General features: G+C 40.7%; 3 protein-coding genes across 3 annotated transcripts; 1 reads left to right on the plus strand and 2 right to left on the minus strand.

Moving 5' to 3' along the window:
* Positions 1-1,293: 1,293 nt before the first annotated feature.
* Positions 1,294-5,880, minus strand: LOC128360682 (ribonucleoside-diphosphate reductase large subunit). Its single transcript, XM_053321170.1, has 4 exons — positions 5,767-5,880; positions 2,243-4,224; positions 1,854-2,042; positions 1,294-1,772 (listed from the first exon to the last, which is right to left on the minus strand). Exons 1-4 carry the CDS (start codon positions 5,783-5,785, stop codon positions 1,578-1,580), a joined length of 2,385 nt encoding a protein of 794 aa, XP_053177145.1. The 5' UTR covers positions 5,786-5,880; the 3' UTR covers positions 1,294-1,577.
* Positions 5,881-7,680: 1,800 nt separating this feature from the next.
* qpctla (glutaminyl-peptide cyclotransferase-like a) lies at positions 7,681-14,626 on the plus strand. Its single transcript, XM_053320808.1, has 7 exons — positions 7,681-8,188; positions 9,387-9,533; positions 9,624-9,917; positions 10,329-10,490; positions 12,337-12,436; positions 12,528-12,644; positions 13,395-14,626. Exons 1-7 carry the CDS (start codon positions 7,970-7,972, stop codon positions 13,538-13,540), a joined length of 1,185 nt encoding a protein of 394 aa, XP_053176783.1. The 5' UTR covers positions 7,681-7,969; the 3' UTR covers positions 13,541-14,626.
* Positions 14,627-14,760: 134 nt separating this feature from the next.
* Positions 14,761-17,485, minus strand: six9 (SIX homeobox 9). Its single transcript, XM_053320242.1, has 3 exons — positions 17,096-17,485; positions 16,440-16,600; positions 14,761-14,896 (listed from the first exon to the last, which is right to left on the minus strand). Exons 1-3 carry the CDS (start codon positions 17,483-17,485, stop codon positions 14,761-14,763), a joined length of 687 nt encoding a protein of 228 aa, XP_053176217.1.
* Between the last annotated feature and the right edge of the window lie 975 nt (positions 17,486-18,460).

The raw sequence follows: 18,460 nt of genomic DNA on the forward strand, positions 1-18,460 counted from the left end.
GGTACTGTTGTGTTTTTAAGTTTATGCTGTTTTATTTCAAATCTGTGTACAAAACTGATTTATATGATTCTTTCATTGTTTTTCTATTTTCATCTTTTTTTTCCCCCCACTCTTTGCACCACGCATAGACAAAAACCTTTGGTTCAACATTGTTTTGTTTTTGGGTTGTAATAATAAGTGTACATTCAAAAGTGTAAATTATGTTTTTGTTATTTTATATAAAATGTATTAAAAATAACTATCAGAACAGCGGCTGTTTTTCATCCTTTTACCAATGTTGAATATTATCTGAGTTTTACCTCATTACTCTGAAGTTACACCAGTGATAGTAAACTATGGCTGCAGATTATGAATAAATTCATTTGTTTATAAAATATTACAGCCATGTCATCAGTCTTCATTTTTCTGGCCACAGATTTCCCCAAAAAATGTCTAAATTACATAAAGACACCAAACACATCTAGAGGTGCAACCAACAATTATTATTTTCATTATTGAATATTATTGAATATTTCATCAACTAGTTGATTAATTATTTGGTCTGTAAATAACTCAATTTACTGTCAGAAGAAACCAGAAAATATTTTTTTTCTTAAATGACTCCAAATGATTCTCAAATTAGTTCATTGATTTAATAATTTAATTGTTTCAGCACTAATGGGGAAAAGTGCATTAATGGCACTGCAGACTAACCCTAAAAACATGCAGCATTAACAAAAGATTAATCTGCAATAATTGATCAATTTCATAAATCAATTGTAGAGTAAAAATATTTGCTGGGTTCATTAACATTTTTGGGGGTGGGGAAGATGTCAAGATGTCAATGGATTTATTTTTTTTGTTCTGTAGCTCAAACTAGCTACAGAAATGATCAGCTTCTATGGGCTGGCTGCAGGAACCCCCATGGTCTTGCTTGAAACCCTAATTTACTATCATTAGTCATACTTACATTATTATAGTTATTGTTACTATTATTGATATTGTTAAACCCAACCAGCTGGAGCAGATTGTGGTCCACTTCGAGCCCGGTTCTGCTCCAAGTTTCTTCCTGTTAAAAGGGAAGTTCTTGCTCAGCTGCCAAGTGCTCACAGGGGAATATTGGCTCTGTGTAAATAGAGTCCAGTCTAAACTACTCTATGTGAAAAGTGTCCTGAGATCACTCCTGTTGTAATTTGGTGCTCTATAAATAAATCTTAATAGAATAAGTAATTCAATTAGAATCAGGTGCAGCCCTGCAGCCTGTTTCAAGTGAAGCTGACCGACTCTGCAGAAAACAATTAAACAAAGTGCATTTAAAAAAGTTTATTTTTTATTACAAAGCCATTTTAGTTAACATAAAACACACTTTTAAAGTACACTTATCCAATTTTCTCTATTGAACAAGTGAGTTGACAGAATACGCGTTTATAAAATAATTCTATACATTCAGCTCCAAACACTGCACAAGGTCAATGAAAAAAGTGCTCAAGTTTTTAACGGAAGCACTTGTGAATACCCTCAGGCACATTGTCCAAAGTTTCACTGTCAAGTCATAGTAAGACAACTTTCATCCTGCTTAAGTGGGCAAGACGAGGCGTTTAAGACCCACACATGAGGCAGTCGTCTTTGTTCTCCAGAGAGCACACCATGGCAGCCTTGTTGCGCTCTTTGAGGTCCTGATCCGAGGATTTAGGGTCCGTCGGCGCTTCCTTCAGCTTCTCCTTGTTCAGGGTGAACTGGATGGGGTTAGCGGCGGGCTTCGTCCGCAGGTAGTACATCCCCGTCTTTAAACCCTGTAGTGAGAGAGAGCCGCAGTTAACACATGTAGTGGTATGATAGCAGTCAAGTAAAATCATCCTCTGGGTCTCACTTACCTGTTTCCAGCCGTAGAAGTGCATGCTGGTCAGTTTGCCGTAGTTGGGCTCTGCGATGTGGATGTTCAGGGACTGACTCTGGTCGATGAAGGCGCCACGGTCAGCCGCCATCTTGAGAACCATCTTCTGAGATATTTCCCAAACGGTTTTATACAGCTGCTTCAGATCATCTGGAATCTCTGCAATTTCCTGTTTGATTAGAAAAAACGCGATTAGAAATGTCTCATATAAAAAGTCTTTAGTACTTTTCTTTTACGTTTAAAGAAAACCCACGGTAGCAGAGCTGAGACTTGTAATTGACAGAAAATTTAATTTAAAGTACGTTTAAAATCGGTCTGTTATCCAAACCAACTAATAAAATCACTGTGACCTTTGACACGAAAGATTACCTGAATGGAGCCATTGTGAGCGATCAGCTGGTTCTTCATCTCCTCGCTCCACAGACCTCTTTCTGTCAGGTCTTTGAGCAGGTGAGGGTTGACGATCTGGAACTCTCCGGAGAGGACCCTGCGGGTGTAGATGTTGCTGGTGTACGCCTCGATCGACTCGTTGTTGCCAAGGATCTGCGCGGTGGAGGCCGTGGGCATCGGGGCCAGCAGCAGACTGTTCCTCACGCCGTGTTTAGCGATCTTCTCCTTCAGCAGCTTCCAGTCCCACAGGTCAGTCGGCGTCTTCTCCCACATGTCGTACTGGAGGATGCCTTTGCTGACGGGAGAGCCCGGGTATGTCTCGTAGGCGCCGTGCTCGGCCGCCAGATCGCAGCTCGCCTCCAGGGAAGCGTAGTAAATGGTCTCAAAGATCTGGATGTTGAGCAGCTGAGCCTCTGGGCTTTCGAAGGGGTAACGCATCAGGATGAAGGCGTCTGCCAATCCCTGGACGCCGATTCCGATGGGCCTGTGACGCTTGTTGGAGTTCTCGGCTTCGGGCACCGGGTAGAAGTTAATGTCGATGATCTTGTTCAGGTTTTTCACGATTACTTTGGTCACGTGGGCCAGTTTTTTAAAGTCAAAAGTCCGCTCGGGGGTGACGTACATGTTGAGAGCGATGGAGGCCAGATTACAGACGGCCACCTCGTCATCGCTCGTGTACTCGACAATCTCCGTGCAGAGGTTGCTGCATTTGATGGTACCGAGGTTCTGCTGGTTGCTCTTCCTGTTGCAGGCGTCTTTGTAAAGCATGTACGGTGTACCGGTTTCTGTCTGGGACTCAATAATGGCGTGCCACACCTGCTGGGCCTTCACCACACGCTTCACCCTGCCCTCCTTCTCGTATTTGGTGTAGAGTTTCTCAAACTCCTCCCCCCAGCACTCGTCCAGCCCGGGACACTCGTTCGGACACATCAGAGACCACTCCTGGTTGCTCTCCACTCTCTTCATGAAGAGGTCTGGGATCCACATCCCATAGAAAAGGTCTCTGGCTCTCTGCTCCTCCTTCCCAGTGTTCTTCTTCAGCTCCAAGAACTCGAACACATCAAAGTGCCACGGCTCCAGGTACATGGCGAAGGCTCCAGGTCTCTTGTTGCCGCCCTGATCGACGTAGCGTGCTGTGTTGTTGTAAACCCTCAGCATGGGGACGAGCCCGTTGGAGTTGCCGTTGGTGCCGGCGATGTAGCTCCCAGTTGATCTGATGCAACTGACGGCCACACCAATTCCCCCCGCCGATTTGGAGATAAGGGCGCATTGCTTCAGTGTGTCGTAAATGCCCTCGATGCTGTCATCCTTCATGGCGAGCAGGAAGCAGCTGGACAGTTGAGGCCTGTTGGTTCCTGCGTTGAAGAGAGTGGGGGAGGCGTGGGTGAACCACCTCTCTGACAGCAGGTTGTAGGTCTCGATGGCCTCGTCAATATTTTTCTTGTGGATTCCGACCGCCACCCTCATGAGCATGTGCTGCGGGCGCTCGGCCACCTTGCCGTTGATCTTCAGCAGGTAGGACCGCTCAAGAGTCTTGAAGCCAAAGAAGTTGTAGGAGAAATCTCTGTCGTAAATGATGGACGAGTTGAGGCGGTCTTTGTTCTCAAGAACGAGGTCGAGCGTCTCCTTGGAGATCATGGGGGAGTGGCGTCTGTTCAGTGGGTTGACGTAGTTGTACAGATCCTCCATCACGTCACTGAACACCTTCTTCGTCTCCTTGTGGAGGTTTGAGACGGCGATCCGAGCGGCGAGGATGGCGTAGTCGGGGTGTTTAGTTGTGAGCGTGGCGGCGATCTCCGCTGCCAGCGTGTCAAGCTCGACGGTGGTGACGCCGCTGTACAGACCCTGGATCACCTTCATGGTAATCTGGGCCGGATCCACAAAGTCAGAGTTCAGCCCGTAGCAGAGCTTCTGGATGCGAGAGGTGATTTTATCGAACATGACGCGCTCCTGGCGTCCATCTGAAAAACAAGTACACAGTTCTCAGTTAAACCCAAACAAAATTAAAAATAGTAAAGATTAAACTATTAATTATACTTTATCAGTTAAAATCATATCCGTGATCAGGTTTTTTTTTTTAAATTAAATACACATACATTATTATTATTATTATTATTATTATTAGTAGTAGTAGTAGTAGTAGTAGTAGTAGTAGTAGTAGTAGTAGTAGTAGTAGTATGTTAGAGTCATGAGAGTCTGTCCAACCACACATGAATATTACTCTTTGATATTAAAGCAAATGCTTCTATTAAACTAATGGATGTATTTGTTAAAGTAGTTACAGACTGGATAATATTTAATCCAAAGTCTTAAAGGATATGTGCCAAAATAACAGTCACACGTTTCTTACTGTAATCATTCCTCCTGTTCATATTGTGCCAACATCCATTCATAATGTGTTTACAATGTAAGTGAATCCACAACCATTGTTTTTAAGGACTTAGAGACTGTATCATTGAAAGTCATATTAGCTTCAGATAAACTTCTAAATACATTTTTACACTGGATTTTTGCCCCATCACTTATATTATAAGTGCAGCATGAAGGGATCATCTAATCGACTGTATGAACAGGAAGTACCATAAGTATCGAAGCTACAGTAAGAAACATTTATTGTCTTTTCCCCATGAAGTTTGTACAGCTACAACATAAAAGAATATAAACTACAAGTGAATCATAAAGTCTTCATATTATCAAACTCAAACAAAATAATTATGTAATGGATGATAGATCCTTCATTAATGTTTCAGAGAGCAGAAATGGTGTTTCACAGTCACACAATTTATGATTTCATGTTATCTAAAACAAAAGAACTTAAGTAATAATTATTTCTATCGACCTATTAAAAGTTAAGGATGCAACAACATTTGAATGGTAGATTTTATTATAGTCAAAAACTTTTTCAGGCTTACAGAAGTTAATTTAAGCTTTCAACTATTAAAATGGATCAGGTTTGACTCGAACAGATAAAATGAGTAGTTTGATGTTGAAAGCAGCCTCAATCAATGCTTGAAGATGTTTTATTTGAGCTCTTGAGTATTTCTTCCTCTCATAACGTCGGAGGTCCTCATTGTGAGTCATGAAGGCCTTTTATAACTTTGACTCTTCGCGCCAACATAACAAAAGACCTACGGCTATAAACACAGACTTCAAATGCAAAACTGTACAGACTGATTCAGAAATGACACTTTAATTAGTATATCCACCTGAACATTTAGTCTTTTTCTTTTCTTTTTTTTTTTTTTTTTTTTACAAACACTACATGCTGTTTAACTTCAGCACTAAACAGACTAACTTAACAACAACCTATGATGTAACTTCATAAAACTAGCTTCTAGTAAACTTTATACAATAGTGTAAGGGTTAGGGTTTCCTGCTTTAACCTAAGCAGTCGTCTCTATCACGGTCCTAAAATCTGGTAAATCCACATCTCTGACAGTAGTAGCATTCAGGCTAACTCAGGCCTTAGTTACGCAGCTCCATAGCAATGAAAATCAGCTCACCTCTCTTGACCACATGCATGCTGGCAGAGTTGAATGTGACTCCTGAGTCTCCAGCTACAAGTTTAACGTCTCCTCGGTATTAAGGTGTGCGGCTGAACACAAACCAGGTCCTTGCATCAGAGGAGAAACGCGCGAATGACTCCCGAAAATCCCGCTAACCCTGTATTTGTACGGAAGGCGTCATCGCTAGAAGCAGGAACATACAGGCGCGGCAACCAATCAGCAGCGAGAGAAGGCGGGACTTAGCAACAGCAGACCAATCGGAACTGTTGAGAACATCAGCTTCCCGTTCCGTTTATTTTCCCGGACTAAATCTGGCGGGAAATTATGAAAACAAAAGAAGTAGGTCATATGATAAGCCTTGTCATGGTGACTTCCATATTATTTTTAGACTACAAAATCTACCAATATTCAACCTCCTTCAGCAAATATGTTAAGTATATGAACGGCTTGAAGAAAATATTACATAGATTGAGAAAATGAGTTAGATTTTATGAATGAAAAGCTCAAGGGGCAGTTATCAGATCAAGAACTAAGTGGACTGAAGAAGGAGAGAACAATTCTGTTGATTTTGTAGACTGGAATCAAAACAGCAGGAGACATCTTAATCAAAACTCTTAGCCAACATTAATTGCCAAAATAAGTAAGTGCATGTGAAGAATCATACAATACCTGTAGATAAGATAAAATGTATCTTTATTGATCCCCCGTGGGAGAAATTCAAATTGACACAGCAGTAGAGTGGGGAAAAAAAGTAGTAGCATAAGGGTGAAAGTGATAAATAAAATTAAATACTACTGTGTAAATAAATCTGCAATATATAAATGTGCAATTTGCAGAAGTTCCTGAGATTATATACATGTGTGCAATCTTCCTGGGATTTGCAAAGTATGGACAGCATCAGTCTTTTTTAATGGGAGTGGGAGTGGGTGTGGTGTGCTGTGGTGTTGTACAGTCTGATGGTTGATGGTATGAAAGAGTCCCCCAAGCACTTTGAGGACTGAAGAGGGAGAGAAAAATTCTGCTCATTTTGTAGACTGGAATAGAAACAGCAGGAGAACATTTTACGTGCCAAATAAATAAGTGCATGAAAAGAATCAGGTAAGTATGTGATGATAATTTTACTATGCATTTTACACATTTCACTTAGAAATTTCGCATTAAATCATTATACTCATACAAAAGCCAGGTACAGATAGTAACATTTTACACACTGTGTCTTCAGTTCTCTTATTTCCTTTGGGCTTTTCCTTTTTTTTTAAACATATGATTTCCTGTGTCTTTTATGTTGCTCTATGTCCTTTATCGACTGGTTCGACAGTTTTGTATGATGATTTTCCTTTATTCGTGTGTTATTTGTGTTTATGTGTTTCAAATTTTGACCAATAAAGATGAAAAAAAATACAATATTGTAACAGTATATTGTAAACATTTGTCACACTGTTCACAATGTCTCTCAAGAACTATCAGAGGGGAAATGTGAAGCAGCCTGTAGGCTTATCATAAACAGATTGACATGTTTTAAGATAATATTTCCAATGTTATTAGAAACACCAATATTACTCTTGTGTCCTATCTAACTGTTAACTGTAAATTTCCTCATCGTGGGACTAATAAATAAATATCTTATCTTATTTACCTGCATTGATACTGTATTGATCTGTATAGATCTGTATTGATACTGTTTCTGTGGTCTCTGACACTTCAGACCAGCAGGCGGCGCTGCTGCACATTTATCAATCATATTAAAAACCACAGAAGAAGTGACACCGTGGACTGATATTTGTACCTTTTTTATTGGACTGCTGTATCAGAAGAGTTAGGATAAGTTTTGTTGTGTTTTTTTTGTTTTGAAGGTTTTATCGGATCAACATTAAATTAACTCTGCAGGAAAGACTCTCAGAAGTTGAAGATAGATAGAGACATTTGTTGTTTCTGTGTAAATGAATCCTAAAAACATGCATTTAGAAAACTGTGCTGCAGGACTCACACTGAACATTTGGACCACTACAGACGATGGGCTGTGATGTTGAAACAGGACTACACACAGGATTAAATGTTACAGCCGAGCCGAAACTCTGCTGGTCTCTTCCAGTCTGCTTCCTCCACTTCCTTCCTGTGTGTGTTTCTCTCCTGTTCACCACACACATCAGTTTGGACACGTAGCTGTTGTTGATCATCGGAGAGACCTGCACCTGCAGTCATGTCCAGGTCCAGCCGGCGGTACAAGCCTCTGCAGCAGAGCAACGGGAGCGGCTCTTTCCCCGGCTGTGACCGGGTGCGGATGCCCCGGGCCCGGGTACTGCTGCTGTGTCTCCTCGGGGTCCTGGTGTTGGCGGTGGTGCTGGGAGTCTACCTATCCAACGACACCAGCAGTGGACATGTGAACCGCATGCCATTTGCAGATCTGGCTAAAGACAGGGTAAGCGTTATCAGCAGCGTATATGTGTCTGCAGCTGGGCCATGAGACTGGACTTGATTCTTGAGTCCTTTACAGATAGTAGAGATCCAAATATGCAAAAGTAGATTTAACTTCCACATTTCTTCCTCCACAATACTTTTTGTGTTGTTCTGTTGTGTGTGTGTTACATCCATTAAAGAACCAGAATAGACCAGTAACAATATTTATTCAGCAATTCACAGTCAGTGCCTCTAATCGGAGTTCATTCATGTAATACAGGCTATGCCAAAAAATCACAAGTTTGCCTTAAGGGTTTTACAGTCCGTGCAGTATGCTGTAGGACTAGTCCTACAGCATACTGTAGGACTGTAGGACTAGTCCTACAGCATACTGTAGGACTAGGGTAATGCATATTTATTATATAGTACATTTCAAAAAGGCAAATCAAAGTCCTTTCAGAATGTAAAAGCAACACAAGGCAATAAATACAATTAAATACAATTTTCAATACAAATACAATTTAAAAAGTGTTACATTTGAAATAAAATATCTGTAATAGAAGAAGACATAAAACAGGACAGTATAAGTTTGGGCTTCAAGTTTCACTATCAGTTAATCTACCGATTATGTTCTTCTTTATAGCATGTCAAAAAATTGACGAAAGCCCCAGTTCCCCAGAGCACAGGGTGACATATTTAATGTATAAAATAGTCCACTACCCAAATATATTCAAATACTGTCCTATAAGATAAAGGGTAGCGCCAACTGTTCATTTTTGACAAGCTGGACTTTGAATAACTTTGCATTTTGGCTTGACTAATCACTGTAACAATAAATTGAGTATAAAAATATCTGCAGATTGTTTATTTGTTATCTGAATAATCAATTCATTGGCTAATTGTTTTAGCCTGTAGGATTAGATCTTTCATTTAGCTGAAGGAAAACCTTCAAGATTAAACCTTCAAGAGGGAATAAAGGTAGAAACCTCAGGAATAGAAACAGAGGAGGACTCTTTTCTCCAGAACAGACAGATATTGTAAATGTAGGTGTAACAATAGAATAACAGTATTACACAAAAACGGACCAAATATATGTGAACAATATAGCTCAGAGATGTTGAACACCTGAAACAGGACAGATTCTTGTTTTATGTTATTTTTGTTCACAGAACACATTGTTTTTCTCGTTGTTGATCAGTTTATTTTCCTTTCTCCTCCAGTTGTCCCACAAACCCAGTAAATGCTCTCCAGCTCAAATCCATCGTCTGGCCTCTCAGGTGGACGGGACTCGCCTGTGGGAGACTCACCTGAAGCCCATCCTAATAGAGAGGCTGCCAGGAACACAAGGCAGCCTGGCTGTACAGCAGGTGTGTGTAGATAACTTCGTCCTCTCTTCACATGTTCTCCTTTTTTCTTTCATCACTCATCTTTAATCCACTCTTTCTGCTCTACAACAGCACATCACCTCCACCCTGTCCTCGTTGTCTGCTGGCTGGGTCATCGACTTGGACGCCTTCCACTCTCCAACCCCTCGTGGGAAGGTGTCGTTCACCAACATTGTTGCCACCCTGGATCCTTCAGCCCCACGCAGGCTGCTACTGACCTGCCACTATGACTCCAAGGCCTTGCCTCCAGACCCCCGAGCCCCAGAGAAGGTGTTCCTGGGGGCCAGTGACTCAGCTGTGCCCTGCGCTATGATCCTGGAGCTCGCCACTTCTCTGGATGCTCAGCTTAGATCCTTCAAACAGCAGGTGTGTGTGTAATGGTACAGATGTACATAAAAAAGACGTTTACTGGAGCAGATGTTGACAGATTAGATTGATGCATTTCTGTTCCCTTCATAAGCTTCCCTTCTTTTCTTTCTAGAAGTGACAAGACAAAGCCTGACATCCTGCCAAGAGAGGAGCTTCTCTTTTTTCCTTCTTACACTCTCATTTCATCCCCCTGCCTCTGTATGTAGCTACAGCACAGGGTAGAAACTGCTGACTCCAGCTCCTTGTTTTGTGTGCAGCAGTCATCTGTATATAGCAGTATCTCTCCAGAGGCCGTGATGTATGCAGTTAGTATTATTCACACTGCGACGACACTGCAGAGAGAGAAGCCGGCCTCAGTTGCTGCTAGTCGAAAAGTGCATTTTAATTTGACTCTCCATCTTCTCCTAGAAACTTCCAGTGACTCTGCAGCTTGTATTTTTTGATGGAGAGGAGTCATTTGAAGAATGGACCGCTACGGACTCGCTGTATGGCTCCCGTCACCTGGCTGAGCGCATGGCCAACACACCTCACCCTGCAGGCTCCACACACACCACCATGCTGCAGGCTGTGGTGAGGAAACCGTGTGTTTGTTGTGCAGAAATACACTTCCTTCATGGTCATCCTCACATCCCGAATCGGGCACACTCTGAATTATGTATGAACAGGCTGAATTTAGCATCCTATGTAAACACAGCACCTTTTTAAACTTTAGAGTAGTTACGTACAGTGGGTAAAAGTATTGAACACGTCACCATTTTTCTCAGTAAATATATTTCCAAAGGTGCTATTGACGTGAAATTTTCACCAGATCTCAGTAACACCACAAGCAATCCATACATAGAAACAAAAATAAATAAGTTCAGAAATTAAGTTATGTGTAATAAAATGGAATGACACAGGGAAAAAGTATTGAACATGCTTACTGAAATGTATTTAATACTTACGAAAGCCTTTGTTGGTAATGACAGCTTCAAGACACCTCCTGTGTGGAGAAACTAGTCGCCGCATTGCTCAGGTGTGATTTTGGCACATTCTTCCACACAAATCTGGAAGGTTCTGTGGGACTCTTCCATGAACTTTGATCTTCGTTCCATAGATTTTCTATTGGATTCAAGTCAGGTGATTGGCTGGGCCATTCTAGCAGCTTTATTTTCTTTCTCTGAAACCAATTGAGAGTTTCCTTGGCTGTGTGTTTGGGATCATTGTCTTGCTGAAATATCCACCCTCATTTCATCTTCATCATCCTGGTAGATGGCAGCAGATTTTTATCAATCATTTTTCCATTCATCCTTCCTTCACCGTTGCTATGGTGTTTTTGATGTGATGTGCAGTGCCATTTGACCCCCAAACATGGTTGTATTATGGCATCCAAAGAGTTAAATTTTGGTCTCATCTGACCAGACTATATTCTCCCAGTATTTCACAGCCTTGTCTAAATGTTGTGCAGCAAACTTTAAAAGCGCTTCAACATGCTTCTTCAGTTGTAAATAATAGTACCTGCTAATTTCAGGTCTTTCTCAAGCTCTCCACAACTGGTCCTTGGCTCTTGGACAAATCTTCTGATAATTAGTTTCAATGTTAGAAATCTTGCTTGGAGCACCTGGTCGTGGCCGGTTGATGGTGAAATTATGTTCTTTCCACTTCCCGATTATGGCCCCAACAGTGCTCACTGGAACATTCAGAAGTTTTGAAATCCTTCTGTAACCAATGCCATCAGTATGTTTTGCAACAATAAAGTTGCAAAGGTCTTGAGAGAGCTCTTTGCTTTCACCCATCATAAGATGTTTCTCGTGTGACACCTTTTTGTAGGCCATCAGTTGGGACTGAACCAGCTGATATTAATTTAGACTGACAAGTGGCAGGATTGCTTTCAAATTGCTGATAGATTTCAGCTGGTGTCTTGGCTTTCCATGCCTTTTTGCACCTCCTTTTCTTCATGTGTTCAATACTTTTTCCCTGTGTCATTTCAAATTATTACACATAACTTAATTTATGGACGTCTTTGGTTTGATTTCTTTGCATGTGTGGATTGCATGGGTTCTTACCGACATCTGGTGAAATACTTTTTCTGTGTCATTTCATTTTATTACACATAAATTAATTTCTGAACTTTTTTTATTTTGGTTTCTTTGTATGTAAGGATTACTTGGGTTGTTACTGACATCTGGTGAAAAGTTCATGTCAATAGCACCTTTAGAAATATATTTATTGAGAAAAATTGTGACATGTTCAATACTTTACCGGTTATTATTACTCAATACTGCTTCTCTACTGTTTCTCCATGTTTTTTCTTTTGTTTGTTTGTTTTTTTACATTTGTGCAATAATAATTTGTGCCATAATTGCACGAAAACTCTACTTTAATATCAACTTCCAGCTACTGATTTCTCTGTTTCTACTTTAAACTCTCTCTATAGGACCTGTTTGTGCTGCTGGATCTTCTCGGTGGTCCTGATCCACTGATAGCAAATCACTTCGACAACACGGCACGCTGGTTTGACCGTCTCATTGCTGCAGGTAAAAACTGCGAGTTGCAGACAAGGTTTTGCATACATTTTTTAGTCTCTCTGTTAGGTGCCCTAATTCTGCCTTCAACCCTGATCCTCAGAGAAGAGACTCCATCGACAGGGTCTGTTGACATCTCACCCCTCAGAGCAGACCTACTTCAGGAAGGATGTGTACCTTGGTCCTGTGCAGGATGACCACATCCCCTTCCTTCATAAAGGTGAGTGATAATGACACACATACAATAGACGGACACATTACACATTCAGTAACTGGCTGCACGACTTCTGGAGTATTCGCTCCTTCTGCACCAGCAAGCACAAATATAATACACAACATAATGCAGACAAAACGAAATCTACATTTATGCATGCTTCTATGTTAAACATTACATATCTAATCAACTTCATAAATAAATACGGTAATCCATATAAAGCAGCATTCTGCAGCCAGTCCAGATTGCTCTCACCACTTTGTTCACTGCACTGCTTCGCACTTGCAACTTAGATATGTACAGGGCAGAGGAAGGAAGTGCTGCTCCTCCCTCATGAACCCACAGTGGCTCATTTGGATCCTGGCTTTTCTCTGTTCTGTTACCACAGTGGTGGATGCCAGCTCCCACTAAAAAGCAGTTGTACTTAATCACTGAACTTGGGCTACAACTAACAAGTACTTTCACTGTCAGCAGATCTGCCAATTGTACTCTTGATTTATCACTGCAACAATAAAACATCAGAAAACTGTTAAAAAATGCACATTACATTAAACACATTGAATGTATTTATTTTACACTTCACATACTTCTTTCCCATTTCCCAGTTTTGCCCCTGACACCTCTTTTGAGGACACAATTTTCTTTGTAGACTGAATGTTATTATTGTTATTTTTCGACAAAAATGTGCTCTGAAACTGTAAAGAGTTTATGTTTGCATAAATGTGTCAGAAGTATCATCATCACTTTCATTTACAGGTGTTCCTGTGCTCCATGTCATCGCCACACCCTTCCCACAGTTCTGGCACACACTGGACGACACAGAGGAGAACATGCACCGCCCGACTGTGGAGAACCTGACCAAGATCATGGCTGTGTTTCTGGCAGAGTACCTGGGCTTCTGAACGCCACCCTGAAGCATTAATGAGTACTGTTGGTGAAGGTCCACGCAGCTGAGGAGCCCTGCACGCTCCTCCCTGTACTGAATACCAATGTGGTTCATCACACTGGTGATTGATAAATTACCAGCATGAACCCAAACATGTGAGAATAACCTGGTGAAATGACCTAAATAATCAACCTGTCAATACACCAGGACACCAGCTGAACTTTACCAAAGACATGGCCCTGCTGGACTGACCAGTCCCTGTGGTTTCATCCTGGGCATGTGATGTGGGTACAAAGTGTCTGAATTAAAATAATAATGATGATAATGGTACCTGAGGAACTGTATGAGTCTGTGAATTCAAAAGCACTCTAATGAATATTTTTGCTTTATTCCTGTGAAAAAAACCCATAGCCTTTCTTTAGCCCATGAATCGATTGAGATGCACTTATGTCTTATTAAAGACAGACTATAAAATCAGTTTTTGTTCTCTGAGCTAGTGTGAACACTGTTTATGCAGTGACAATGTTGAAGGACAGCTAGTTTATATCTGTGAAGAAGTCTTGATTTTACCTTCACTTTAAGTGAAGATCCTCTTGGCCTTACAACCTGCTGTCACTCATTGCTATCTGTAGTGGGAGGCTACACTGCACACTTTGTTTCAGTGGAATGATAATTAGAGTAAAAATACATTGAATGGTCTTTTACATTGTATAAAAGGTGTAATGATCAAAATCTGCAATAAAGTTAGAATGGTTTTATTTCGTTTCTGTCAGACTTTGAAGCAATATGGGAGGTCAAAAACACTGAAAATTGCTAGTGGTCTCGTTTTATTTTCCCCACCCTTTAACAAATCTAATCTGTATAAATGTTCTGATGCCTTGTGGAAATCTTGTGTTTCCAGATGAGTGAGTCTTTTTTTCTGAAGCGTGGACATCGTCCCAGAGCTTCACAGCACATCAGTGAGCCGCTATGTTGAGTTGATTCCAGTCGTATGATTATTACTTTTACTGTCTGTCTTGTATGGTATGTGTCTGTACACGTTTAAGTCATGGTGTAATGTCTGCTAAGTCATGTTTTGATAATAAACTTTACTTGAAAAGTATTTTTTTCTTTTATTGACACCAGAAAATAGATTTTACATTCAGGAAAGAGAAATACAGAATCACAAATACAATAAAAAAGAAACAATCAAGTACTAGAAGTGTTAACTTAGATGAGGCCTCCACACACAGTATGTCATAGAAAAGGTGGTGGGTGACAGAGAGGTGGAGGGCAGCGGTGTTGGAGATTTGGGCTGCCTGCAGGTGAAAGGTCATTGTTAGAGGAAGCATAGATGTCCCCTGAAGTTCCTCTAGAGCCAGTACTTTGAAAACTGAATAAAGAGATGAAGAGCATCAGAAACATGCTACTAATGATTTGTTACACCACAGGATGTTCAAGTCTGTCCTAAAATTACAGTAAGGTGCCCAAACAAACATTGACGTGTTTTTTCTTGTTGTAATCATTCATGCTTTGTAATGGAGGTGATGGAGGCAAAAAGGTAGTTAAAAAATTATTTGAAGCTAACATGAAGCTTCAGCCGCCCAAAGGTGTCAAATAAAGTCAATATATTTAAGTTAGTATTTTTAGTGCCAATGTATCTCTTTTTGTTACTGTACAAGAAAACAACTAAGAAGTAGATTATAACTTAAAACTGCAGTTACATTGAAAGCACATTTGAATGGGATCTTCTAACAGTCAGTATGAACAGGAGGAATGATTACCTTGAAGAAAGTCTATTTCAGTGCCCATATGAGAACCCGGCTGTTATTTTAACAAACACTATTGTATTGAGACGGACTTAGAAAATTGTGAACATATCCTCTAAATCTCATTGTGTCCTCATTTGATCACAAGATGGTGCTGTTATCCTATAATAAAGATAGACAAAGAAAGCTGTATATTTGAACACAAGAATACCTTCAGAGAATATTAGTTTAGTTAGTTCTCTTGTATATGCTTTGTTGATGGTAATGTGGCATTAAAGGAGAGACAAACCATTTTACTTACACTTGGTCTTACTTAAAGGATAGATCCAAAAAGTGTCTGTATAAACACTTATTCATACTGGCTAAATGTGCTTTCAATGTAAGTGATGGAGGACAAAATCCACAGTGTGTCCACAGTTATTTATGTAAAAAAAAATCAAGTGGATTTAGTCTTTTTAGCATCAATTTTCCTCTTTGTGTTTCCCTGTTGAGCTGTGATGTAAATAACAAAAAGAAGGACTTTGACACTAAAAAAAGACTGTAACATTGAAAGATATCTGTTTGATATGACTAATTTGGATGTGAGCTTCATATTAGCTTCACATATACTTTTAAATACATATTTGCACAGAAGAAGGACTGTGGATTTTGGCCCCCAATCACTTACAAGTACTTCATGAGGGGATGTTCTTATATGAATAGGAGGAATGATTATGGCGAGAAAAATCTGCTTCAATGAAACTTACTCTCAGACTAAAGAGCAAGAGAACGATTGGGAAGAAATGCTCAATTAACCACTAAGGTCTGTGCTTAAAATAAAAAAAATACGAAAACAGTGTTTTCATTGTTATAAATGCAGCAAAGAATTCCCCTGCAGCCCAAAAAGCATTTTCCCCATAGACCACCAAGAGACATCTGTAAAACTGTTGACAGGTCACCTCGAACTGCAGACAAGGTCAATTATGACTCTTTCTATAATGAGTTTTTGACCTAGGGGCCTTTGCGTTCAACCTTCCTCAAGCTTTAAGTAGAGGGGACCTTTCTTATTCTTATTTAGGGTTGCAATCTGAAACCTCACCACTAGATGTCACTAAATCCCCCCATGCACCTTTACAATGACACAATGCCTCAGAGGGTTGAATGATGCCCCTCCCCCCCAAGACTGACCTGCTAGATTCCGTGTTTCGGTCCCTCTGCCTGCGGTTTTTGAACCAGTTGCTGACCTGAGTGGTGGTCAGGTCGGTGGCCGCTGCCAGCTCCCTCCTCTCCCGGTTGGAGGGATAAGGTTTATGGCGGTACCACTCCCGAAGTAAACTCCGCGATTTTTCCTGTTTATTAATTCAATAATTTAAGCAAAATCATAATGTTATTCATATGCAGATACAGCACAGATAGGGTAGCTCTCAAGACCCTCAAGTAAAAAAAATGATATACAATATCCCGGGATGTCTGAGTAAAGTGTCCATCATTAGAAGAGGAGGTACTTCTTCTGTATTTGAATATGTCTATTTTATGCTACTTTATACTTCCACTCCATTGCATCTCAGGCCTATTGCCTACTAATTACCTTTCAGATGAAGATTTAACACAATGGATAATATAACAAACTTCAAGTATCTGTGTATCAGTGTTGGTAATTGTACACAAAATGCAAGTATCTTTAAACTGTACAGGTACAATAGTGAAGTAAATATAATCAGTTGCTTTACATCACTGGCATTTTCCACAAAAACATACATTTGGGACTCAATTAAACCCTAGACACAACATAAAGTCACTTTCTATTGTGTGCCAGAAAGTTAAATAACATTTTTTTTTCCTACCTTGAAACAGTAGCTGGTCTCTTCTCCGTCCCAGATGGTGTGTGGTAAAGGGAACTTTCGCCTGACTCGATACTTCCCCACAGCACCCAGAGGTCTGCCCCTCTGCTTCTCGGCCTCCATGTAGTGGGCTCGGAGCCAGAGCTGCTGCAGGAGCGGGTGGCTGCGAGACGAGAAGGGGAAGCCTTCCAGCAGGGTGTAGAGGTCAGTGAAGCACCCCTGGTGAAAGGCCACTGCGGCTTTAGCCTTCAGCACACTCTCCAGCTCCCCAGGGCAGGAGGAGGAAGCGGTGAGGGAAGGAAGAGTCCGGAGGAAGCCAGCGAGACGATCCATGCAACCGCTCTGCAGAAGGACCTCGCACACACAAGCCACCTGCTCGGGTGTGAAGATCATGGCTGTGGAAAAGGTTGTCCCAAAAGTCCTGAAATGTAAATTGAACCACAGGTTGTGTGAAATTATCCTTTGACAGCTTCTCTTCAGCAGGGGAGATCTGGAGGCTTTGTGGAGCTTTGCTTGTCTGTGGATGAACAACAACTAAGTGAACGTGCTTGTTTGTTTGTCATTACTCATCATGTCCTGACAGAATCGAATCACAGGTAACCTGAGACCATCAGGGTTAAAACAACACATCATACATCCTTCCTCTTGTACAAACACATATACATACACACCCTCACACACACAGCATAGACCTTTGATGTGGTGTTGGCATTCAGCCAGACAGAGAGCATGACGGTTTGGCAGCACAGTGGAGAAAAAAAGCATTTGAATACAATTTTCTTGCCAAATTAGAAACAAAATCCTCCTTCAGATAGTTTTAGTGCCAATGATTCATACAGTTCAGAGATCATGATGAGATGCTTGACAAGAGATGTGAATCATGACATACACTGAAACGTTTTGTAAATGTTGTTTATTACAATATCATGTAATATAAAAAATAAAATGCATTTTAATACAAAAAAGGAGAAAAAAGAAATCTTGAATAACAAACACAAATCATCCCTTTCAAAACCTTTAAAAAGTCTGACAATACATTATCTTTGGTTAAATCTGGAGTCATAAACGTTGCGAGTCAGGTAGGACAATATAAAGCAGTCCCACCTTAAAAACAAAACGGGTACAAATGTGCATAAGCCCACACGGGCTTTAATGTCTACATACTTTGGTAAGAAATGGCTCATACAGAAAACAAACGCAGGCTACCATATTTTACATACAAGGACACATTTCCCTTTACCCCTAATTAATAATTCAGGCAAAAACTGATAAGTCCAAGCCATTTAAAAATCTTTCAAAGGGCCACTAGGAACAAATGCCCTTAAAATGTTATTAACATGTGGTGACCTATTTCAGAATGTAGCTTTA

This window comes from Scomber japonicus, chromosome 6 (assembly GCF_027409825.1).
Source record: "Scomber japonicus isolate fScoJap1 chromosome 6, fScoJap1.pri, whole genome shotgun sequence".
In the NCBI taxonomy this organism is placed as follows: Eukaryota; Metazoa; Chordata; class Actinopteri; order Scombriformes; family Scombridae; genus Scomber; species Scomber japonicus.